Source organism: Aethalodelphis obliquidens, unplaced genomic scaffold (assembly GCF_003676395.1).
Source record: "Aethalodelphis obliquidens isolate GAN/ISIS:26980383/991018 unplaced genomic scaffold, ASM367639v1 scaffold78, whole genome shotgun sequence".
Lineage (NCBI taxonomy): Eukaryota > Metazoa > Chordata > Mammalia > Artiodactyla > Delphinidae > Aethalodelphis > Aethalodelphis obliquidens.
This window is the reverse complement of record NW_020838022.1, coordinates 5,391,421-5,413,106: the sequence shown is the minus strand read 5'-3', so window position 1 is coordinate 5,413,106 and position 21,686 is coordinate 5,391,421. Positions and strand designations below refer to the sequence as shown.

At 50.4% G+C, this 21,686-nt stretch overlaps 1 protein-coding gene and 1 pseudogene across 5 annotated transcripts; both read left to right on the top strand.

Moving 5' to 3' along the window:
* Positions 1–7,920: 7,920 nt before the first annotated feature.
* Positions 7,921–12,939, top strand: LOC113612506 (N-acylglucosamine 2-epimerase-like; annotated as a pseudogene).
* A 209-nt stretch (positions 12,940–13,148) lies between these two features.
* LOC113612546 (N-alpha-acetyltransferase 11-like) lies at positions 13,149–17,589 on the top strand. Of its 5 annotated transcripts, none has more exons than XM_027092507.1 (8): positions 13,149–13,359; positions 13,833–13,931; positions 14,375–14,433; positions 15,100–15,145; positions 15,231–15,373; positions 15,688–15,732; positions 17,015–17,099; positions 17,232–17,589. In XM_027092507.1, exons 1-8 carry the CDS (start codon positions 13,339–13,341, stop codon positions 17,532–17,534), a joined length of 801 nt encoding a protein of 266 aa, XP_026948308.1. In that variant the 5' UTR covers positions 13,149–13,338; the 3' UTR covers positions 17,535–17,589. The 5 variants fall into 5 exon arrangements, with proteins under 5 accessions (XP_026948308.1, XP_026948309.1, XP_026948305.1 ...); XM_027092508.1 differs by having other exon boundaries at positions 13,151–13,359; positions 15,231–15,346; XM_027092504.1 differs by lacking the exons at positions 13,149–13,359; positions 13,833–13,931 and having other exon boundaries at positions 13,938–14,433; positions 15,231–15,346; positions 15,685–15,732.
* The last annotated feature ends 4,097 nt before the right edge of the window (positions 17,590–21,686 follow it).

The following is a 21,686-nucleotide window of genomic DNA, read 5'->3' as shown; positions in this document are numbered from 1 at the left end:
TGGTCCAAAAGCAATGTTCCGTTTTTTGGACCCCCTCTTTCATCTGCCAGGACTTAGAGAGGCCATCTCAAAAGACTCACATGGCCTGCCAAACCTGCGCATCCGTCTCCCCACAAGGAGGCCTACGGCCCTGAATTCCTACACACCAGATGCGTGGACATCAGCCTGGTGAAGACTGGCAGATCGACTTTACCCATATGCCCCGCTGCAAACGCTTCCGATATCTGCTCACTCTCATTGACCCCTTTTCAGGTTGGATCGAGGCCTATCCAACAACTCGAGAAACGGCAGACACAGTCGCCACCATCCTGCTTCAACACATCATCCCCCGATTTGGTCTGCCGGTCTCCATTCAGTTGGATAACGGACCCGCCTTTGTCTCTCAGGTGGTTCAACAGGTATCAGAGGCTCTCCAGATCACCTGGAAACTCCACATCCCCTACCACCCCCAATCATCCGGTAAGGTTGAACGCGCCAATGGGATCTTAAAAGACCACTTCACCAAACTGTCCCTTGAGGTCCGTGTCTCATGGCACGACCTGCTTCCTCTAGCCCTTACCCGAATCCGAGCCTCACCTCGGACTCCTACTGGCCTCAGTCCATTTGAACTACTTTACGGCCGCCCTTTCCTCCTTCACGACCTACCAACCCAGAGTCCACCCCTAGCCTCCTACCTTCCCTATCTCTCCCTGCTTCGCCGCCTTCTCCGCGAACACGCTGACCGTCATCTACCGACAGTGACTGTCTCTGAAACTTCCTCTCTCCGTCTACAACCCGGCGATAGGGTCCTCCTCAAAGAATTACACCCTCAATCTCTCAGGCCACGGTGGACAGGCCCCCATACAGTGATCCTCACCACTCCCACGGCAGCTAAACTCTTGGGACACCCCTCCTGGTACCATGTTTCCCGCCTTAAAATGGCCCCAACTCCAGAGACTTGGACGGCCCTTCTGCAGGGTCCCACGAGACTACGGCTTGTCTGTCACCCTGTCTCTCCTCCTGCTGCTCCTTCTGCCACTCAGGACTCACCAGATGTCCCTATGGCGCTTCCATGTCCATGGGACATGGCAAGCTAAAGGTAGGACCCACACCCGAGTCCTGGGCACGGGAGACTGCCAACCAGATGGGTGCCAGGCCTTAGTAACAGTCCAGACCCCCATCTCTAACACAGAAGGTGTTCCCCTGGGATGGTCCACCCCTGCTGTCTGCTTCACTTATGATCAGACCCGAGACTACTGTCAATGGTGGAATGAGACCTATGGGGGGTGCCCCTATCACTCATGTAACATCCATGTGGCAAAACTAGATACCAGGAGCTCGCTCCGACAATCCCACCTGCTCACCACAAATGGCAACGGTCAATTATTCATCAACATCAAAGATCCCTGGGACACAAGATGGGTAAAAGGGGTACAAGGAAAAATCTACCGATGGGCAACTGATGCCTACCCCGTGGGCTCTATCAGGGTCTTTCGGTCATATATCAGTTTGATTCCCAAAGTTATCCAACAGTTGAGCGAACAAGCCACTGCCATCCAGGAAACAGAACAAGCCCTAAGACACCAACTACCCCACCCCGAACACAAAGAGGATCCTTTTTCTTGGTTGACCCTCGTCTGTCAAGCAGTACAGATACTCAACCACACAGGAACAGGTAACATCTCCGACTGCTTTCTATGTGCCTCGCTTGGCCGGCCACCCTTGGCTGCTGTCCCACTCGACCAGCCCTTCAATTCTACTTCCCACACCTCCCCAAACCCACCTTTTTCCCCGTTAAAAGTCCCCATATTCCTTGATTCAAAAAATCTCACCATCTGTTACGGCAGCCGCCCAAATCTAGCTGATACTGGGTTTCTTTGCAACTCATCCCTCACGGTAAACACATCAGTTGAAGCACCACCAGGCACGTTCTTGTGGTGCAATGGTTCCCTCACAAAAGAGATCAATTCTTCCTCCCCCTTCCCATGTATCCCCGTTACTCTCGTCCCACAACTCACACTATATAGCCAAGCCGAATTTTCCTCGCTAATCACGCCGCCCTTTACCCGACGAAAAAGAGCTATCTTTCTTCCTCTGGTCGCAGGCATCTCTTTCACCTCCTCCCTGGTCGCTGCAGGCATTGGGGGAGGAGCCCTAACACACAGTGTCTCAACATCCCGTGACCTAGAACAGAAACTCCAGCTAGCCATCGAGGCTTCTGCCGCCTCCATCACCTCCCTCCAGCGCCGGATCACCTCAGTAGCCCAAGCTGCCCTCCAAAATCGACGGGCCCTGGATCTCCTGACGGCCGACAAAGGAGGTACCTGCCTCTTCCTACAGGAGGAATGCTGCTATTACATCAATGAAACAGGACTCCTCGAAGACAATGTAAAAGCCCTCCATCGCTTAAGAGAAGAACTCCAACGCAAACACCAACAGTCCGCCTCCCCAATTCCCGATTGGTGGCGGTCCACCCTCTATACCTGGCTAACACCAATCTTGGGCCCCTTAATTCTCATCTGTATCTTGCTCACGTTTGCTCCCTGTTTTCTTAGGTTCCTTCGCAGGCGCATGGAGGAAGTCTCTCGGGTGGCCACAAACCAAATGCTCCTCGGTCCTTACACCTTGCTTCCTACAGAACCCCCCACTGGTCTCCCCTAAACCTCGGACCTCTGGTCGCCCGACTCCCCTTTCGACGCCCCCATTCAGCATGAAGTAGCCAGAGATCAGAACGCCGCCCCATTACACCAAAGATGTCAGGATGTAAGGCCAACTGGCCCGAGGCAGGGGAACACAATCAGATTCACTGGTTGCATCAGACCGAAACTCTCCGGACCACCCAGTTCCAGAAACTGCCCTGGAGACTTTCCGGACCACCCAGTTCCAGGAACTGACCTGGGGACTTTGCACCCGGCCCAGCCTTCCCGCCTTTCGAGGGGCGGGACTAACGGTCCCCCAGGATACCCGAAAAGACCACCAAATAAGGAATACCCTGCGCCCTCCCAGATTCACCACACCCCTTTCCCTTCTTCCCCTATAAAATCTTGCCCAACCCTGGCCCGGGGCCGACCTCTCTGGCCCCTTTCTCTCTCGGACCAGTGAGCCTCGCCCGGGAGCGCTCCCTAATAAAGCTCACTTGAAGCTTTTCCTCTGTTTCGCGGTGCTGTTTGTTAAGATCCGACCTTAGCGGGACAGGGGTGGGGGTGGGGGATGATTGATTTTTCAATAAATTGTGTCAAGACAATTAGAAAGCTGTTTGAAGGGGAAAAAATCCAGATTCATACCACACTTTTTACTTCAAAATAAATTCCAGCTTAAAAGTTTAAATGTAAAACCACTGAAGTACTAGAGGAAAAATGGGTAGATGCTTTTATAATCTTGTCATGAGGAACATCCATCCTTTCATTCATTTAACAAATATTTATTCAGTGCCTATTATGTGTCAGCACTGTTTGGGGTGTTGGGAATACAGCAGTGAACCAAAAGACAAAAGTCCCTGCCTACCTGAAGCTAACATTTTAGTGAGGAGGGCTAGACAATAGACAATAAACCAAATAAATTATAAAGTGTGTTTGAAGATGAAAGACGCTAGGAAGGCAATAGAGCAGAGTAAGGGGGAGGGTGTCAGGAGTACGGGAATGGGAGGGTGCAAAATTAAAAGGGTGGATCAGAGTTGGCCTCAACCAAGAATGTGACATTGAAGTAAAGATAAAGGAGGGAGAAAGCCAGCTGGGGGAAGAGCCATCTTGGGAAAGAGCATGCCAGGAAGACTGAAGCATACCTGCCCCATTCTAAGAACAGCAAAGAGGCCAGCGTGGCTGAAATTGAATGAGCAAAACACAAGAGTAGTAGAACCTAAGGTTGATAAGTAGCAGAGGGGCCAGATCATGGAGGGTTTTGTAGGCCATTGGTAAAGACTTTGCCTTTGTTGAGGAGGAAAAATAATTTTCCCTCTACTCTTCTAGGTTCTTGACTAAGACCACCCCCGAAAAATAAGACATTAATAGGGGCTTCCCTGGTGGCGCAGTGGTTGAGAGTCCGCCTGCCGATGCAGGGGACGCGGGTTCGTGCCCTGGTCCGGGAAGATCCCACATGCCGCGGAGCGGCTGGGCCCGTGAGCCATGGCCGCTGAGCCTGCGCGTCCGGAGCCTGTGCTCCGCAACGGGAGAGGCCACAACAGTGAGAGGCCCGCGTACCGCAAAAAAAAAAAAAAGACATTGATAGAAGAAAAACAAACAGAAGTTTAATAACATGCATACCTCCTGTATACATGGGAGATAGCCGTGAAAACTGAGTAATTCAGGAAATGACTCAAGCCATCATTTTATTTTTAAATTGAAGTATAGTTGATGGACAATATTATATGTTACAGGTGTACAATATAGTGATTCACAAGTTTTAAAGGTTATAATCCATTTAGTTATTGTAAAATATTGGCTATATTCCCTATGTTGTACAATATATCCTTGTACCTTATTTTATATATAACAGGTTGTACCTCTTATCCCCTACCCCTATCTTGCCCCATCTCCTCAAGCCATCATTTTAAATACCATCTTCAGCTAAAAGAGACGTTGTAGGAGCCGGTTATGGGAGGCTATCAAGCAAAGCACAATAAACAGAATAGGGTTGTGATGCAGATCGAAGTTATTACGTTCTCCATTGATAATAGTTTCTAGAGATAAAACCATCCTCCTCTTCCTGGTATAGAGAGGAAGACACACAAATGGAGATTTCCCTTATAAATGTAAATATCTCTTACGAAAGGGTAACTTTTTGATTTTCAAAGCTTCTCCTGTGTCTGCTGTTTCTTGAAAATAGTCAGCTCGAAATAATCCTCATGCCAAAGAGGCATATTGTGACTTTGAGGTGGCCAGTTCTGCTCCCCTTCACCTTTTTTTTTTTTTTTTTTTTTTTTGCGGTATGCGGGCCTCTCACTGCTGTGGCCTCTCCCGTTGCGGAGCACAGGCTCCGGAAGCGCAGGCTCAGCGGCCATGGCTCACGGGCCCAGCCACTCCGCGGCATGTGGGATCTTCCCGGACCGGGGCACGAACCCGCGTCCTCTGCATCGGCAGGCGGACTCTCAACCACTGCGCCACCAGGGAAGCCCTCCCTCTCACCTTTTACTGTGATTGAAATCAGGAGCCATTGTAGGGTCTTGAGCAGAGGAGGGACACATCTGTCTTACCCCAGGACAGGATCCCATTGTTGCTCTGTGCAGGATACACCGTAGAGAGTGTCAACTGAAAAAAAGTGCATAACCTAAAAGTTGAGAATTATGTTTTATTTGGCAGAATTTCGAGGACTTAAGCCCGGAGGACAGCTTCTCAGATCTCTCTGAGAGACAGTTCCAAAGAGGTAAAGAAGGAGCCAGGATATATAGGAGTTTTTTCAACAAAACCCAGGTAGTTGGAACATCAAAAGATTACTTTTAATTAAAGAAAACCAGACATCCCAAGTTAATGAATTTAGCGTTTTTTCTGTGTATGGGAAGATGCAAGAGTCTGGGCTCATCGAAATCCCTTCGATATGTACCTTAACTATCCAGGGCCAATATCCTGTTCTTTCCCATTCAGGGTGCACTTTTGGGGTTGGCTAAAGATCCTGCACACACAACTAAGACCCGGTGCAGCCAAATAAATAAATAAATATTTTTTAAAAAGCTATTGTAATAATGCCTGGATGGTGGGGACAGCAGTGCCTGTGGTGGTGAGAAGTTGTCTGATCCTGCATGTATTTTAAGGGTAGAACCAAAAGGACTTCCTGACACAAAACCCAGATGGCATGAATGAAAAGACTGATTCATTTACCTATAAAAACATTCATTAATTCTCCAACTGCTTTGGTGGCTCATTCATCTTTTTTTTTTCAAACTGCAAACTAGGGAATTCCCTGGTGGATCAGTGGTTAGGACTCCACGTTTCCACTGCTGAGGGTGCAGGTTCGATTCCTGGTCAGGGAACTAAGATCCCACAAGCCATGTGGTGTGGCTAAAAATAAATAAATTAATTAATTAAATAAACTGCAAACTAAATATGTTCAACAGTGGTTCTCAAAAGCCTTTGTTATTTCTGTAACTTTATTAAAATTAAAAAGACTAAATATATATATATAAAATAACAGAAAACTAGGACCTCTATCAGCTTTATTAGCTGTGATAATAGGCATTATTTGTAATTATATATTATAAATTAGAAATTACATGTAACACATAATTATAACAAAAACTTTAGTTTTGAAAAAAGTTTTATTCAAGAACTTTCTAGTCCAGCATTTTTTTCAATTGATATGTATTCACACATACACACACAAATAATACAGATACATAACATTTTTCTGAACGATTCAAGAGTAAGTTACTTGCATAAAGCCCTTCACCCCCAAATATTTCAGTGAGCATTTCCTCTAAATAATAATATTCTCTTACATTTACACAGTAGAGTTTTCAACTTCAGGAAATTTAATATTGATACAATATTTTTATCCAAGCAAACAATGATATGCCAATTTTTTAGTTGACCTAATAATTATCTATGTAGCATTAATTCTTTTTTTGAATATTTGAATTTTATTTTTTTTTATACAGCAGGTTCTTATTAGTTATCCATTTTATACACATCAGTGTATACATGTCAATCCCAATCTCCCAGTTCATCACACCACCACAACCCCACGCTGCTTTCCCCCCTTGGTGTCCATACGTTTGTTCTCTATCTGTGTCTCAATTTCTGCCCTGCAAACCGGTTCGTCTGTACCATTTTTCTAGGTTCCACATATATGCATTAATATATGATATTTGTTTTTCTCTTTCTGACTTACTTCACTCTGTATGACACTCTATAGATTCATCCACGTCTCTACAAATGAGCCAATTTCGTTCCTTTTTATGGCTGAGTAGTATTCCATTGTATATATGTACCACATCTTCTTTATCCATTCGTCTGTCGATGGGCATTTAGGTTGCTTCCATGACCTGGCTATTGTAAATCATGTTGCAGTGAACATTGGGGTGCACGTGTCTTTTTCAATTATGGTTTTCTCTGGGTCTATGCTCAGTAGTGGGATTGCTGGGTCATTAGGTAATTCTATTTGTAGTTTTTTAAGGAACCTCCATACTGTTCTTCATACTGGCTGTATCAATTTACATTCCCACCAGGAGTGCAAGAGTGTTCCCTTTTCTGCACACCCTCTCCAGCATTTGTTGTTTCTAGATTTTTTGATGATGGCCATTCTGACCGGTGTGAGATGATATCTCATTGTGGGTTTTTTTTTGTTTTGTTTTTTGTTTTTTTTTTTGCGGTACGCGGGCCTCTCACTGTTGCAGCTTCTCCCGTTGTGAAGCACAGGCTCCGGATGCGCAGGCCCAGCGGCCATGGCTCACGGGCCCAGCTGCTCCGCGGCATGTGGGATCTTCCCGAACCGGGGCACGAACCCACGTCCCCTGCATCGGCAGGCGGACTCTCAACCACTGCACCACCAGGGAAGCCCCGGGGAAGGGCTTTTAAAGGCAAGGTGAGGGAGGGGGTGGCGGGATACCTGATCAGCTTATGGACGTTCTTCTGACTGGTTGGTGGTGAGGTAACCAGGTGGTATTTCGGGAAGGAGTCAACATCATCAACCTTCTGGTTCCAGTGGTCTGGGATCTACACGCCGGTGGTCAGCATGCCCTTACCTTCTTCCACCCGGTGGGGGTCTTAGTATCTGCAAAACAACTCAGGAATATGACTCAGGTATGATCTATAGCAACTAAAGGTCCATGACTTTCTCTCATGGCTAAACTATTATTATTTTGTGTTGCTTATCTGTTTTCCTCTGCTTCTGCATTTTCTCACTTCTATGATTATATTTGCTCTTTGGAACTCGGGGAAGGCCTAGGAGGCTAAAGCTTTTCTACAGACAAGAGGCAGGGGACACAGGGGGTCTACCCCCCAGAAGTCTCTGCAGGGTCCTGCTCTGTTTCACAGGGATCAATCCGTGCCCTGCCCTGGCCGGGAGAGGGCCGCTCCCTCCTCCCTGGGCCCCCTCTTGCTTTCAAACGTGACCTCACACTCTGGGAATGGTCTACGCCCCCAGAGTGGGAGCCCTAGCCCCCAGCCTGGGGCCAGGCCCAGAGTAGGCCTTGGTGAAGGTGTCCTATGAGTGGCTGGGAGCACATGGTTCTCCCACCCCAGGGCTGGGGACCCAGCAGGTCGGCACCTGAGGTACCAGACTAGATGGGATGCAGCCTCAGCCTGGGCCTCCCCTCATCCCTCCCCAGAGCGAAGCGGTGGAGATAATGGATCAGATCGTGCACTGGGTGCGGGAGGACCCCTCTGGGCTGGGCCGGCCCCAGCTCCCTGGGGCCCCGGCCGCGGAGTCCATGGCGGTGCCCATGCTGCTGCTCAGCCTGGTGGAGCAGCTCGGGGAGGCCAACGACGAGCTGGCGGGCAGCTACGCGGAGCTGGGGGACTGGTGCGCTCGGAGGATTCTGCGGCACGTGCAGGTGGGGGCAGGGCAGCGGGCGGACGGCGGCCGCCAGACAGGGCCTGGGGAGCTGGGGGGCAGGGCGACCCCCTACGCCCCACCCCCGGGGCGCCTCCTCCGCCCGCACCCACCCCCGGAGCCGGGCGCCGATGGCTCCCTTTACAGACGGGGAGATGGGGCGAGGTGCGGCCCAGAACCCTCGGGAAGGGAAGGAGGGCCCCGGGGGAGCCGGGGTGGGTGCCAGAGCCCCAGGCACATCAGGGAGCAGGAAGCCTGGCCAGACTCAACTTCGTCCCAGGCCTCTGCACAGCCCAGTCCCCCTGGTCTCAGCCTCCGCTCAGTGCCTTACGCTCCCCACGTCAGGGTCCCAGGCCCAAAGCAAGGGTTAGGACAGGTCCAGACCCTTGGGAGTGAATCGGCTCCTCCTCCAAAGCCCCTCTGAGCGAGGCCACCCAAGCCTGCAGATCAGGAGGGAGGGGGCGTGGGAGGGCGCGTCTTTCTTGTTGGATGATGGGGCGGGGGTCAGGGGGTGCTGAAGGCCAAGCTACCTTCTACTCCTCCCTCGGCAGAGGGGTGGGCAGGCTGTGCTGGAGAATGTGTCAGAGGATGGCGAGGGGCTTTCTGGCTGCTTGGGGAGACACCAGAACCCAGGTGAGAGGCGGGGTGGGCTGGGGGGCGGCCCGGGAGGAGGGGGGCGCTCAGCCTTGGTTCTGGACTCCAGATGCGGGGAGTGCCCTCCTCCCTCCGCCCTCAGCACACCGAGGACCAGGCAGGGGAGGGGGGACGGGCCTCCCACGCTGGCGTGTCAGCAGCAGGAGGGTGACCCTGGGGCAGACTGGCAGGGCTGGGGGGCTCAAAGCAGGCCCCACAGTAGGGCAGAGAGGAAGGGAGTCAGCGGTCAGCACAGCACTTGAGCCCCCCGCCTGGGGGAGGACACGCGGCCTGCCTTACCCGAGCGCTCACCAGGCCATGCGCTGGAAGCTGGCTGGTTCCTGTTCCGTCACGCCATCCAGAGAGGTGACCCCAAACTTCAAGCCCACGTTATCGACAAGTTCCTATTGTTGCCTTTCCGCTCTGGATAGGATCCCGACGATGGAAGTCTCATCTACTTCCAGGGTGCTGATGGCCTATGCCCCACCCAGGTGGGAATGTACCCAGGGCTACATGGTACTAGCCTGTCGAAGGCTTTCTGCCCAGGGAGGTGCGTGTTGTCATCACCCATTTCAGAGAGGGGGACCCGGGGCTCAGAGGAGTGAACCTGCCTGGTGTGACCCCAGTGGGAAGCTCGACTCCTTTGCCGGTGGCCCTCAAGCTCACATGCACAGGGAGGCCGTGAGGGAGCGCAGGCCATGCCCACGCGGAGACACATGGCCCTTCATCTTGGAAAGGCTCTCTGAGTGACCCTAAGGCATCAGCAGTGGGAGCGGCCGGGGTTTCGATTCCAGGGCTCAAGGGGCACCCACCCCAGCCCTGCCCTTTGGGAGGGGCTACTTGGGCTACATCTGGCTCAGGAAGCTAGTCGCGATCTGATGGGCGGTTAAGGCCCCCAGAGACGTTCATCCCGTGGTTAAGCTCCAAGAGCTTGGGCCAGATGGAGTCTGAGCCAGGGCCCGAAAGATGGGGGTGACTCTCCTGCTGAGAGGGGTGGTGGAGTGGGGTCCAGGGCTCTCAGATGCCTGCCTTCGCTCTGCTCTCAGCTGGAGTGGGCCATGAAGCTCTGGTGGCCGCACAGCGAAGCCATGATCGCCTTCCTCATGGGCTACAGTGAGAGCGGGGACTCCGCCTTGCTGAACATCTTCTACCAGGTGGCCGAGTACACTTTCTGCCAGGTAAGTGCTGCTTCCTGGTCTCAGCGGTGTGGAGGAGACCGCAGTCACGGCACACCCCCTCCTTCCCCCCTTCGCCGGACGTGTTCCCTCAGTAGGTCTGAGAGTTCCTGGAAGTCCCGGCCCTGGCACTCTCTGTTCAGTCAAGAGAGTGGCCCCTGCCCCACTGGAGCTCACATTTGGTGCTGATGGGACCGACCATAAACAAATAAACCAGCAAACATAGATGGTGATGAGAGCTCTGGGAAATAAAGCAAGGTCAGGGGACTGGGGGGCTAGTGGGAAGGAAAAAAGCTGGGGCTTCAGGAGGGGAGGCCAGAGGGCACTAGGCGAAGGCAGGGAGACCGGGCTGTGGCTGTCATCCTGGCTAGTGAGTGGGGGCCTGGCCCGGGGTGGGAGCTGCAGCGGCTCAGGGGTCAGAGTGTGGTCGAGCGGGAGAGGTGTGGGCTGGCCACGTGAGGCAAGGTAACCTTGGAGTACAGAAGGAAAGGAGAAGAGGGAATAGGCAGGCCCATCAAAGGAGAGAGAATCATCTGCGAGGTAGGAAGGAAGCCAGCCCCCCCGCCCCCCCCGCAGAGGCCCGAGTGCTGTGAGCAGAGCGATGAGCTGTGCCAGCTGCTGCTGACGGGCACCTCGGGTGCTGAGCCTGACGGGGAATGAAGGAAGATTTCCGATGTGTTTCTAAAGCCACGACTCACTCCATTAGTAAACCCCAGTACGGGAGGCATTACAACAGGGGGGTCTTATTCTGAGGTCTGTGGGCTTTGAAACCTGAGAGAAAATTCCACCTTTATTTGCACTAACCTCTAACTGAAATCCAGCATTCACGTCCATCATGAATGAAAGCAGTGAACCACAGTATTAGCAGTGTCCGACTTTGTCACCAGTAGAAATTCCAAATGTGTTCGTGTTATGCTGTGGTTAGAGAGGCATTTCCAAGTACTGCACACGCTCGTCACTGCTTCCAAACACGGGAGCCACAAGACCAGAGGCGATATATGTTAATATTGAATGCATTCATAGAGAACATGTGTTCGAGGTGATCGCTCTTAACTGCATAAAGTGAAATTTAAGGAATATATTTTCAAGAAAGAGAGATCGTATCGAACAATCACAAAAGTTATAAACAACAGGTAATTCACTATGCACTAATCATCATAACAATACAGAAAGCAAAAATTCAGACATCCATGGAAAGGCTGGACAGGAAAACAGTCAAATCCTTTTGTTATCTTCCCGTGTCATATCCAGTAGTCGAATAATAAGTAAGGACATGGGTAATGTCACTGGAAACATAGAATGAACAGATACAGAACTAGTTTTTCCCCCTATGAAGAATACACCTATTCATAGGTCCCCATTTAAAAAGACATTTTTGGTAGTGGACTTCAAAGTCACTGATTTATTCTATGGTCCTTCTGAGAAGGGGTTCCACTCAGGTCTCTATCTGGGGAGGAAGGGCCTAGGCCAGGGCTCTGAGGTCTATCCTGGAGCATCTGGAAGGAACTGGGCAGGAGAGAAGCGAGGAATTTGGAAAGGGTCAACAGAGCTGCTGGGCAGGGGCAGGCTTCAGGTGGCCCCGAGGGAGGGGGAGATGTGTTTGGGACCTGTGGTGAGTAAGGGAGAAGTCAGACCTCTGTACGGGATATCTACAATGTAGCGTCTACAATGTAGCGCTATCTACAATCTCATCCACTGCAAGACAGTCCTCTGAAGCAGGGAACAGGAGCTCCAAAGGAATAACTTGTTACAAAGTTACATGGTAGGTCAGCACTTCCTCAGGGTTCCGTTTCTTTTTACATAGTTTTTTAAAAAATTATATTTATTTACTTTTGGCTGCGCTGGGTCTTTGTTGCTGCGCGCGGACTTCTCACTGCGGTCGGTAGCTACTTTTGTTGCGGAGCACCGGCTCTAGGCGCGCGGGCTTCGGTATTTGTGGCGCACGGGCTCTAGAGCGCAAGCTCAGTAGTCCCAAGCAGGGTTTTTGTTTTTGTTTTTGTTTTAAATTCCATCTTGCAAGGTTTCATCTCACAGCCTGCGGCCCCTTCCCCAAGTGGGGTAACTAGCTGCAGACTCAAAACTCCACCCCCCCCGAAGAAAAAGGAAAAGACCCTTGCTTTCATATTTGTCCAGGAGGCGGGACCTCATTTAAAAGCACTGATTCTGGAGCCGGGCCCCGAGGTAGCGGTTTAGTGGGAACGGTGAACGCCCCTTTCCCAGGCCTGTGGCATCTGGGCGGTTCCTGCAGGCGCTGCCTGTCACTGCCTCACTGTTATTGCAGTTTCGCGATCCCGAGTACGGGGAATGGTTTGCCTACCTGAACCGAGAAGGGAAGATCGCCCTCACCATCAAGGGGGGGTCCTTTCAAAGGTGAGTGGGGGAAAGGGCGGGGCCCAGGGGCTCGGGGCACTCGGCTGCCCACGGCCCTCCAAACCCGCCTTCCCGCCTCTCCCCGCAGGCTGCTTCCACGTGCCGCGGTGCCTCGCCATGTGCGAGGAGATGCTGAGTGACCTGCTGAGCCGCCTCGCCCCGGCCTCGGCCCCGGCCCCGGCCCTGGCCCTCAGCGCCCGGTCTCCGCCCGCCGACCCCGCCCGCCGAGGCGCAGAATAAAGCCAAGCCTGCTCCACTGCCCTTGTGTGTGAGCGTCTGTGGGGTGTCGGGTGGGGGACCACCCACCGCCTTTGGCTGGAGAGCACCTGCCCGCCCTGCCGGTGACCCGCCCCGCGCGCTGGACCGTCCCACCCTGCCAACAGGCCCGCCCCGCGCCGGGGTCCGCCCGGCCATTGGCCCGGCCCGCCCCGCGGAGAGGCCCCACCCCGCCCTTGGCCCTCCCTGCGCATGGCCGAGCGGCCGGGAGGGCGGGCCCGGCGTGCGGGCTCGGCGGCGCGCACTTCCGGCCGGTGGTCGGTTCCAGCGGACGCGTCATCTTCTGGCGCCGTCCCCGCGATCCCGGACTCAGCCACAGCCCCAGCCACAGCCCTGGCCTGGCAGCCCCGGCGTCTCTTCGGAGCGCGGTGGCAGCTGACTGCGTGTTCACGACCCGCTGGGAGCCGCGAGTCCCGCCGCCGTTATGAACATCCGCAATGCGAGGGTGAGGGGCTGGGGCCGGAGGCTGTCCGCGCCGCGTGGGAGCGGGGCCCGGTGGCCGCGTGCACGTGCTCCTGAGGGGCCCGGCCGATCACCGGGCCAGCCGCCCTGGGCGCCCTCGGCCGCCCGGCGCGGAAAAGTGAAGGCCACGTCCCCGTGGGGCTGGATCTACCCGAAGAGGAGGCCGGGGGAGCCAGGGGGGCAGGGCCGGGGCTGCGAACTCTTTCTTTCCAATGTCGGGTTTCCGTTGGATGGTGTCGGGGAGCTTCCTGGAGCTCAACATTCATTCCTGGAACAGTCAGTTTTTGCACAGCGGCTGTGGGCCAGGCCTGTGCGGAGACAGTCCCAGCGCCCGCCCAGCCCTGTGGGGGGGCGGGGGTCGCTGAGTAGACAGAGCAGGGTTCTAACACGACCGAGGCCTACTTAGTCACCGCAGCCCCCGGCCTGACTGCATTCCACTGCCCTCCTCTCCCGCAGCCAGAGGACCTGATGAACATGCAGCACTGCAACCTCCTGTGCCTGCCCGAGAACTACCAGATGAAATATTATTTCTCCCATGGCCTTTCCTGGCCCCAGGTGGGCAGCTGTTGAATTTGGGGATGAGGGAAACCAGGCCAAGGAAATTCCACCCTGGGTCGGCTTGGGACGAGCCGGCGAGGTCGTGAAGAGTCCGGGGGGCGCATGGGTCAATGAGGCCCTGAGTGTTTCCGGCTGGGGTGGCGGGAGATGGATAGGAGGCGCCTTGAAGAGGGGCGAAGAACAGGGCCAAGGTAGGGGCAGTATTCCCACCTGTGTCTGTCCACTTCTTCTGGGTTAAGGAAAGGGGGCACGGTGTGATGTGGGAAAACCAAGCCACTTGGCCTGGAGGTCAGGAGCTGTCACTGAACTCGCTGCCCGATGGGCTTCTGTCTGTCATGCACACAGCGACAGGCAGGCGCTGGGGCCAGGTGTCCGATAAGGGCGCCTCCAGCTCTGACAGGAACTTGTTTTCTGCCTTCTCTTTCCTCCCTGTCACCCAGCTCTCTTACGTCGCTGAGGATGAGAATGGGAAGATTGTGGGGTATGTCCTGGCCAAAATGTGAGTCACCAAGGACGGAGGGACAAGCCTGGTGCCTGACCTGGGGGTGGGGGGAGGAGGGACACCGACACCGCACGCGTCTGATGGATGCTGCCTGGGTTGGGTTGGGTTTGGTTTTTTTGTTTCGTTTTGTTAATTAATAGACTGTTCCTTTGGTTCATTTTCCTCTCACATTAACATCTTGTGGCGCATCTGTTAAAATGGGTGAACCGATACTGTTACATTACTGCAGAAACCCATAGTTACATTGTTTTACTCTTTGAGTTCTACGTTCCATGGACAAAGGTATAACAATGTATCCGATACTATAGTATCAACCAGAGTAGTTTCACTGCCCTCCCTCCCTCCCTCCCCTCTCCCCGGGAACCACTGATCTCTTTACTGTCTCCATAGTTTCGCCTTCTCCAGAAGGTCATATGATTAGAATCATACAGTGTGTAAACATTTCAGACCACCTTTCACTTAGTCATATGCATTGAAGTCTCCCCCCACGTCTTTTCATGGCTTGAGAGCTCCTTTCTTTTTAGCACTGAACAGTATTCCATTGACACTGCACATGTCTTTTGGCTGCTGCCTGGGGTTTGGAGAGTCCTGGCTCTCCCCCGTCCCGGGACTGGATGCACTTTGGGGTTCACGCCTAGCCCCTCTCCTTTCTTCTTGCTCTAGGGAAGAGGGCCCGCACAATGTGCGCCATGGACACATCACCTCGCTGGTGCGTAGGGCCCACCCAGGCTCTGGTGGGGGCGGGGGCGGAAGTTAGTTGGAGCCGCCCCGAGGTCCCACCTTTCTCCCACCAGGCTGTGAAGCGTTCCCACCGGCGCCTTGGCCTGGCTCAGAAGCTGGTGGACCAGGCCTGCGGAGCCATGATCGAGAACTTCAATGCCAAATACGTCTCCCTGCATGTCAGGAAGAGGTGGAAGCCAGGGCCGAGGGAAGGGGGGTGGGTAGGGGGATACTGTCTGTTTTGTTGGGTATTTTTTGAATTTTCTTTTATTTATTTTTATACAGCAGGTTCTTATCAGTTATCTATTTTATACATATTTGTGTATATATGTCAATCCCAATCTCCCAATTCATCCCACCACCACCAGCGGGGATACTGCCTCGATGTGGATCTTGGGCTGCCTTGGCTTTTGGAGAAGATCGGGAAGTGGGCTTAGTGGGGAGGGGGACCGGGAGGAGGGGCAAGACCTGGATGTGCTGTCCCTGCCTGGCCTCGTCTGTACAGCTCAGCAGTGCCTTATTCCCCTGCAGTAACCGGGCCGCTCTGCGCCTCTATTCCAACACCCTCAACTTTCAGTAAGTAGATCTACATTTTTCTCATGGAGTGGGATGGTCCCCAGGTCTGGCTTATCCAGGTGGCTGAGATAGGCTGAACTACCTTCCAGGCAGGGGCGTGAGGGCGGCTAGGGCTAGCTGAGATGGGGGAGCGGGCTGTGGACAGCACTCTTGGGGGCAGAGCACCTGCCTGCTGCAGGCTGCTTGAGGCATGTCACGCTTCTGGAGGACGCTTGGTGTTTCTTGCTTGATGCTGGTGGCGGCTATGCTGGAAGGGCAGCACGGTGAAGAGGTTCGGAAGCAGAGACAAGGGCCCAGGACAGGAACAGAAGCCAAGGAGCAGAACTGAGTCACCAGGCACCCAGAAGCATCTAAGTGGGACCAGAAGAAAGGATAGATCTGAGCACGTCCGCACAGGAAGGGCCAGTGGCAAGAGCAGTGGAGGGATCTAGAGCCCTGGGTGTCCTAGTGGATGAGGCTGGGTCCACTCAGGGATGTGGCAGTCTCTGTGTGCCCAGCGCAGGACAGAGAGAGCCTAGCAGGGAACTGCTCTGCCCAGTACATTGTGGTGAAAGCTGCTGGAAAGTGAGGCTGAGGTGGGCTGTCCATGGAGGGCCCACTGAGACAGCGTCAGCTTCAGCTTGGTGGGGGACGAGGAGGGACTGTTGGGAAGGGAAGTGGCCTCTGGGCTGGGTATTTGAGGCAGGATCTTTGGCCTGGATGCAAATGCCTCTGGTGGTTGACAGTTCTAGGGTCTTAAGGCTGGCAGGGCCGTTCTGGGCCATCCAGACTGGCTCCCTTTTCAGTGGCAGGGTGCCCAGGTCTGCATACACACCTCCCAGCACAGGCTTGGCCCCTGAGCTGCTCGGGCTAGGGGCCATGCTGCCTGGTAACGACCACCAAGAACAGAAGCCCAGGCAGCAGCACCCCTCCCCGGTTCCAGTTGTTAGGTATACGAGCCAGCCATGCATGCCCAGGAAGTGACAGGGAGCAGGGCGGGGAGGGGAGGGGAGGGGACTGCCAAATTCAGGGCTTCAGTTCACAGGAAACCACAGACACAGATCCTTGGTGGCCAGGTTAGGGATGAGGGGCAGTGGCAGGATGCCAGGGCTGGGGGGCAATAAAGGAGCTAGGTGCTACTTACTGTTGGAGAAAGCAGAGGGAAGACCATGTTGGAAATGTCTCCCAAAGGGTCCTTGGGGGGGGCAGTGACACCCTGCCCCACTAGCAGATGATGCCAGAAGGCTGAGAAGAATTGCCCCCGATTTGGGTTGCCCTCCTTCTCTCCACCTGCTGCCCCCAGGATCAGCAAAGTGGAGCCCAAATACTATACAGATGGAGAAGACGCATACACGATGAAGCGGGACCTCACCCAGATGGCCGATGAGGTAAGAGTCCTGCAGGTAAGAGTCCTGCGGGGCCAGGGCTGCGGTCCCCAGGCAAGGCGAGCAGGGGTGGCCTGGGACAGTTGGAGGCTGCGTCGCCAGGAGTCCTGGCCCTCCTCACCTTAGCTTCTGTAGCTGGCAGGCGGGGAGCCAGACCTTGGCAGGACCTTAACGAAGGCCATCGGCCCAAGATTCCATTCTCCGAGGAAGAAGCCCGTCCTGCCCAGAGGCTGCTGTGAGAGGAGAGGGAGGAGGTCCCTAGACGTGGCTGGCCTCCAAGGCTCGGGGTCAGACAGAACCGGGCTGAAGAGAAGTCAGGGTTCTGCCCAAGGCTCCTCGGGGGCTAGGGCCGTTCAGAGGGCTCCACGGCAGCCTCGTGAGGGAGCCATGATCACCTCCACTTTACAGGAGAGGAAACAGGCCCAGAGGCCTGTTTAGGTCTTCTGTCCATTTTTGGATTGGGTTGTTTGTTTTTTTGTTGTTGAGCTGCATGAGCTGCTTGTAAATTTTGGAGATGAATCCTTTGTCAGTTGCTTCATTTGCAAATATTTTCTCCCATTCTGAGGGTTGCCTTTTCGTCTTGTTTATGGTTTCCTTTGCTGTGCAAAAGCTTTGAATACATATTTGTGTATGTATGTCCCATTTGTTTATTTTTATTTCCCATTTGTTTATTTTTGTTTTTATTTGCATTACTCTAGAAGGTGGATCAAAAACGATCTTGCTGTGATTTATGTCAAGGAGTGTTTTTCCTATGTTTTCCTCTAAGAGTTTTATAGTGTATGGTCTTACCTTTAGGTCTTTAATCCATTTTGAGTTTATTTTTGTGTATGGTGTTAGGGAGTGTTCTAATTTCATTCTTTTACATGTAGCTGTCCAGTTTTCCCAGCACCACTTATTGAAGAGGCTGTCTTTTCCCCATTGTATATCCTTGCCTCCTTTGTCATAGATTAGTTGACCATAGATGCATGGGTTTACCTCTGGGCTTTCTATCGTGTTCCATTGATCTATATTTCTGTTTTTGTGCCAGTCCATATTGTCTTGATGACTGTAGCTTTGTAGTATAGTCTGAAGTCAGGGAATCTGATTCCTCCAGCTCCGTTTTTTTCCCTCAAGACTGCTTTGGCTATTTGGGGTCTTTTGTGTCTCCATACAAATTTTAAGATTTTTTGTTCTAGTTCTGTGAAAAATGCCATTGGTAATTTGATAGGGATTACATTGAATCTGTAGATTGCTTTGGGTAATATAGTCATTTTCACAATGTTGATTCTTCCAATCCAAGAACATGGTGTATCTCTCCATCTGTTGGTATCATCTTTAATTTCTTTCATCAGTGTCTTATAGTTTTCTGCATACAGGTCTTTTGTCTCCATAGGTAGGTTTATTCCTAGGTATTTTATTCTTTTTGTTGCAGTGGTAAATGGGAGTGTTTCCTTAATTTCTCTTTCAGATTTTTCATCATTAGTGTATAGGAATGCAAGAGATTTCTGTGCATTAATTCTGTATCCTGCAACTTTACCAAATTCATTGATTAGCTCTAGTAGTTTTCTGGTGGCATGTTTAGGGTACTCTATATATAGTAGCATGTCATCTGCAAACAGTGACAGTTTTACTTGTTCTTTTCCAATTGTATTGCTTTTATTTCTTTTTCTTCTCTGATTGCCATGGCTAGGACTTCCAAAACTATTTTGAATAATAGTGGTGAGAGTGGACATCCTTGTCTTGTTCCTAATCTTAGAGGAAATGCTTTCAGTTTTTCACCATTGAGAATGATGTTTGCTGTGGGTTTGTCATATATGACCTTTATTATGTTGAGGTAGGTTCCCTCTATGCCCACTTTCTGGAGAGTTTTTATCATAAATGGGTGTTGAATTTTGTCAAAAGCTTTTTCTGCATCTATTGAGATGATCATATGGTTTTTGTTCTTCAATTTGTTAATATGGTGTATCACATTGATTGATTTGTGTATATTGAAGAATCCTTGCATCTGTGGGATTAATCCCACTTGATCATGCTGTATGATCCTTTTAATGTGCTGTTGGATTCTGTTTGCTAGTATTTTGTTGAGGATTTTTACATCTATATTCATGAGTGATATTGGTCTGTAATTTTCTTTTATTGTAGTATCTTTGTCTGGTCTTGGTATCAGGGTGATGGTGGCCTCATAGAATGATTTGGGAGTGTTCCCTCCTCTGCAATTTTTTGGAAGAGTTTGAGAAGGATGGGTGTTAGCTGTTCTCTAAATGTTTGATAGGATTCATCTGTGAAGTCATCTGGTCCTGGGCTTTTGTTTGTTGGAAGATTTTTAACCACAGCTTCAATTTCATTTCTTGTGATTGGTCTGTTCATATTTTCTGTTTCTTCCTGGTTCAGTCTTAGAAGGTTATACCTTTCTAAGAATTTGTCCATTTCTTCCAGGTTGTCCATTTTATTGGCATAGAGTTGCTTGTAGTAGTCTCTTAGGAGGCTTTGTATTTCTGCAGTGTCTGTTGTATCCTCCTTTTTCATTTCTAATTTTATTGATTTGAGTCCTCTTCCTCTTTTTCTTGATGAGTTCGGTTAATGGTTTATCAATTTTGTTTATCTTCTCAAAGAACCAGCTTTTAGTTTTATTGATCTTTGCTATTGTTTTCTTTGTTTCTATTTCATTTATTTCTGCTCTGATCTTTATGATTTCTTTCCTTCTGCTAATTTTGGGTTTTGTTTGTTCTTCTTTCTCTAGTTCCTTTAGGTGTAACATTAGATTGTTGATTTGAGATTTTTCTTGTTTCTTGCGGTAGGCTTGTATAAATAAAAACTTCCCTCTTAGAACTGCTTTTGCTGCATCTGATAGGTTTTGGATCGTCGTGTTTTCATTGTCATTTGTCTCTAGGTATTTTCTGATTTCCTCTTTGATTTATTCAGTGATCTCTTGGTTATTTAGTAACGTATTGTTTAGCTTCCATGTGTTTGTGTTTTTTACATTTTTTTCCCTGTAATTGATTTCTAATCTCATAGCGCTGTGGTCAGAAAAGATGCGTGATATGATTTCAATTTTCTTAAATTTACTGAGGCTAGATCTGTGACCCAGTATGTGATGTATCCTGGGGAATGTTATGTGCGCACTTGAGAAGAAAGTGTAATCTGCTGTTTTTGGATGGAATGTCCTATATATATCAATTAAATCTATCTGGTCTATTGTGTCATTTAAAGCTTGTGTTTCCTTATTAATTTTCTGTTTGGATGATCTGTCCAGTGGTGTAAGTGAGGTGTTAAAGTCTCCCACTATTATTGTGTTACTGTCGATTTCCTCTTTTATAGCTGTTAGCAGTTGCCTTATGTATTGAGGTGCTCCTATGTTGGGGGCATATATATTTATAATTGTTATGCTATTTCTTCTTCTTGGATCGATCCCTTGATCATTATGTAGTGTCCTTCCTTGTCTCTTGTAACATTCTCTATTTTAAAGTCTATTTTATCTGATATGAGAATTGCTACTCCAGCTTTCTTTTGATTTCTATTTGCATGGAATATCTTTTTTCATCCCCTCACTTTCAGTCTGTATGTGTCCTTAGGTCTGAAGTGGGTCTCTTGTGGACAGCATATATATGGGTCTTGTTTTTATATCCATTCAGCAAGCCTGTGTCTTTTGGTTGGAGCATTTAATCCATTCACATGTAAGGTAATTATCGATATGTATGTTCCTTTTACCATTTTCTTAATTGTTATGGTTTTGTTTTTGTAGGTCCTTTTATTGTGTTTCCTACTTAAAGAAGTTCCTTTAGCATTTGTTGTAGAGCTGATTTGGTGGTGCTGAATTCTCTTAGCTTTTGCTTGTCTGTAAAGCTTTTGATTTCTCCGTCGAATCTGAATGAGATCCTTGCTGGGTAGAGTAATCTTGGTTTTAGGTTCTTCCCTTTCATCACTTTAAATATGTCATGCCATTCACTTCTGGCTTGTAGTGTTTCTGCTGAGAAATCAACTGTTAACCTTATGGGAGTTCCCGTGTATGTTATTTGTCATTTTTCCCTTGCTGCTTTCAATAATTTTTCTTTGTCTTCAATTTTTGCCAATTTGATTGCTATGTGTCTTGGCGTGTTTCTCCTTGGGTTTATCCTGTATGGGACTCTCTGTGCTTCCTGGACTTGGGTGGCTATTTCCTTTCCCATGTTAGGGAAGTTTTCGACTATAGTCTCTTCAAATATTTTCTCGGGTCCTTTCTCTCTCTCTTCTCCTTCTGGGACCCGTATAATGTGAATGTTGTTGCATTTAATGTTGTCCCAGAGGTCTCTTAGGCTGTCTTCATTTCTTTTAATTTCTTTTTCTTTATTGTGTTCCGCAGCAGTGAATTCCACCATTCTGTCTTCCAGGTCACTTATCCATTCTTCTGCCTCAGTTATTGTGCTATTGATTCCTTCTAGTGTAGTTTTCATTTCAGTTATTGTATTGTTCATCTCTGTTTGTTCTCTAATTCTTCTAGGTGTTTGTTCTTTAATTCTTCTAAGTCTTTGTTAAACATTTCTTGCATCTTCTCAATCTTTGCCTCCATTGTTTTTCCGAGGTCCTGGATCATCTTGATCATCATTATTCTGAATTCTTTTTCTGGAAAGTTGC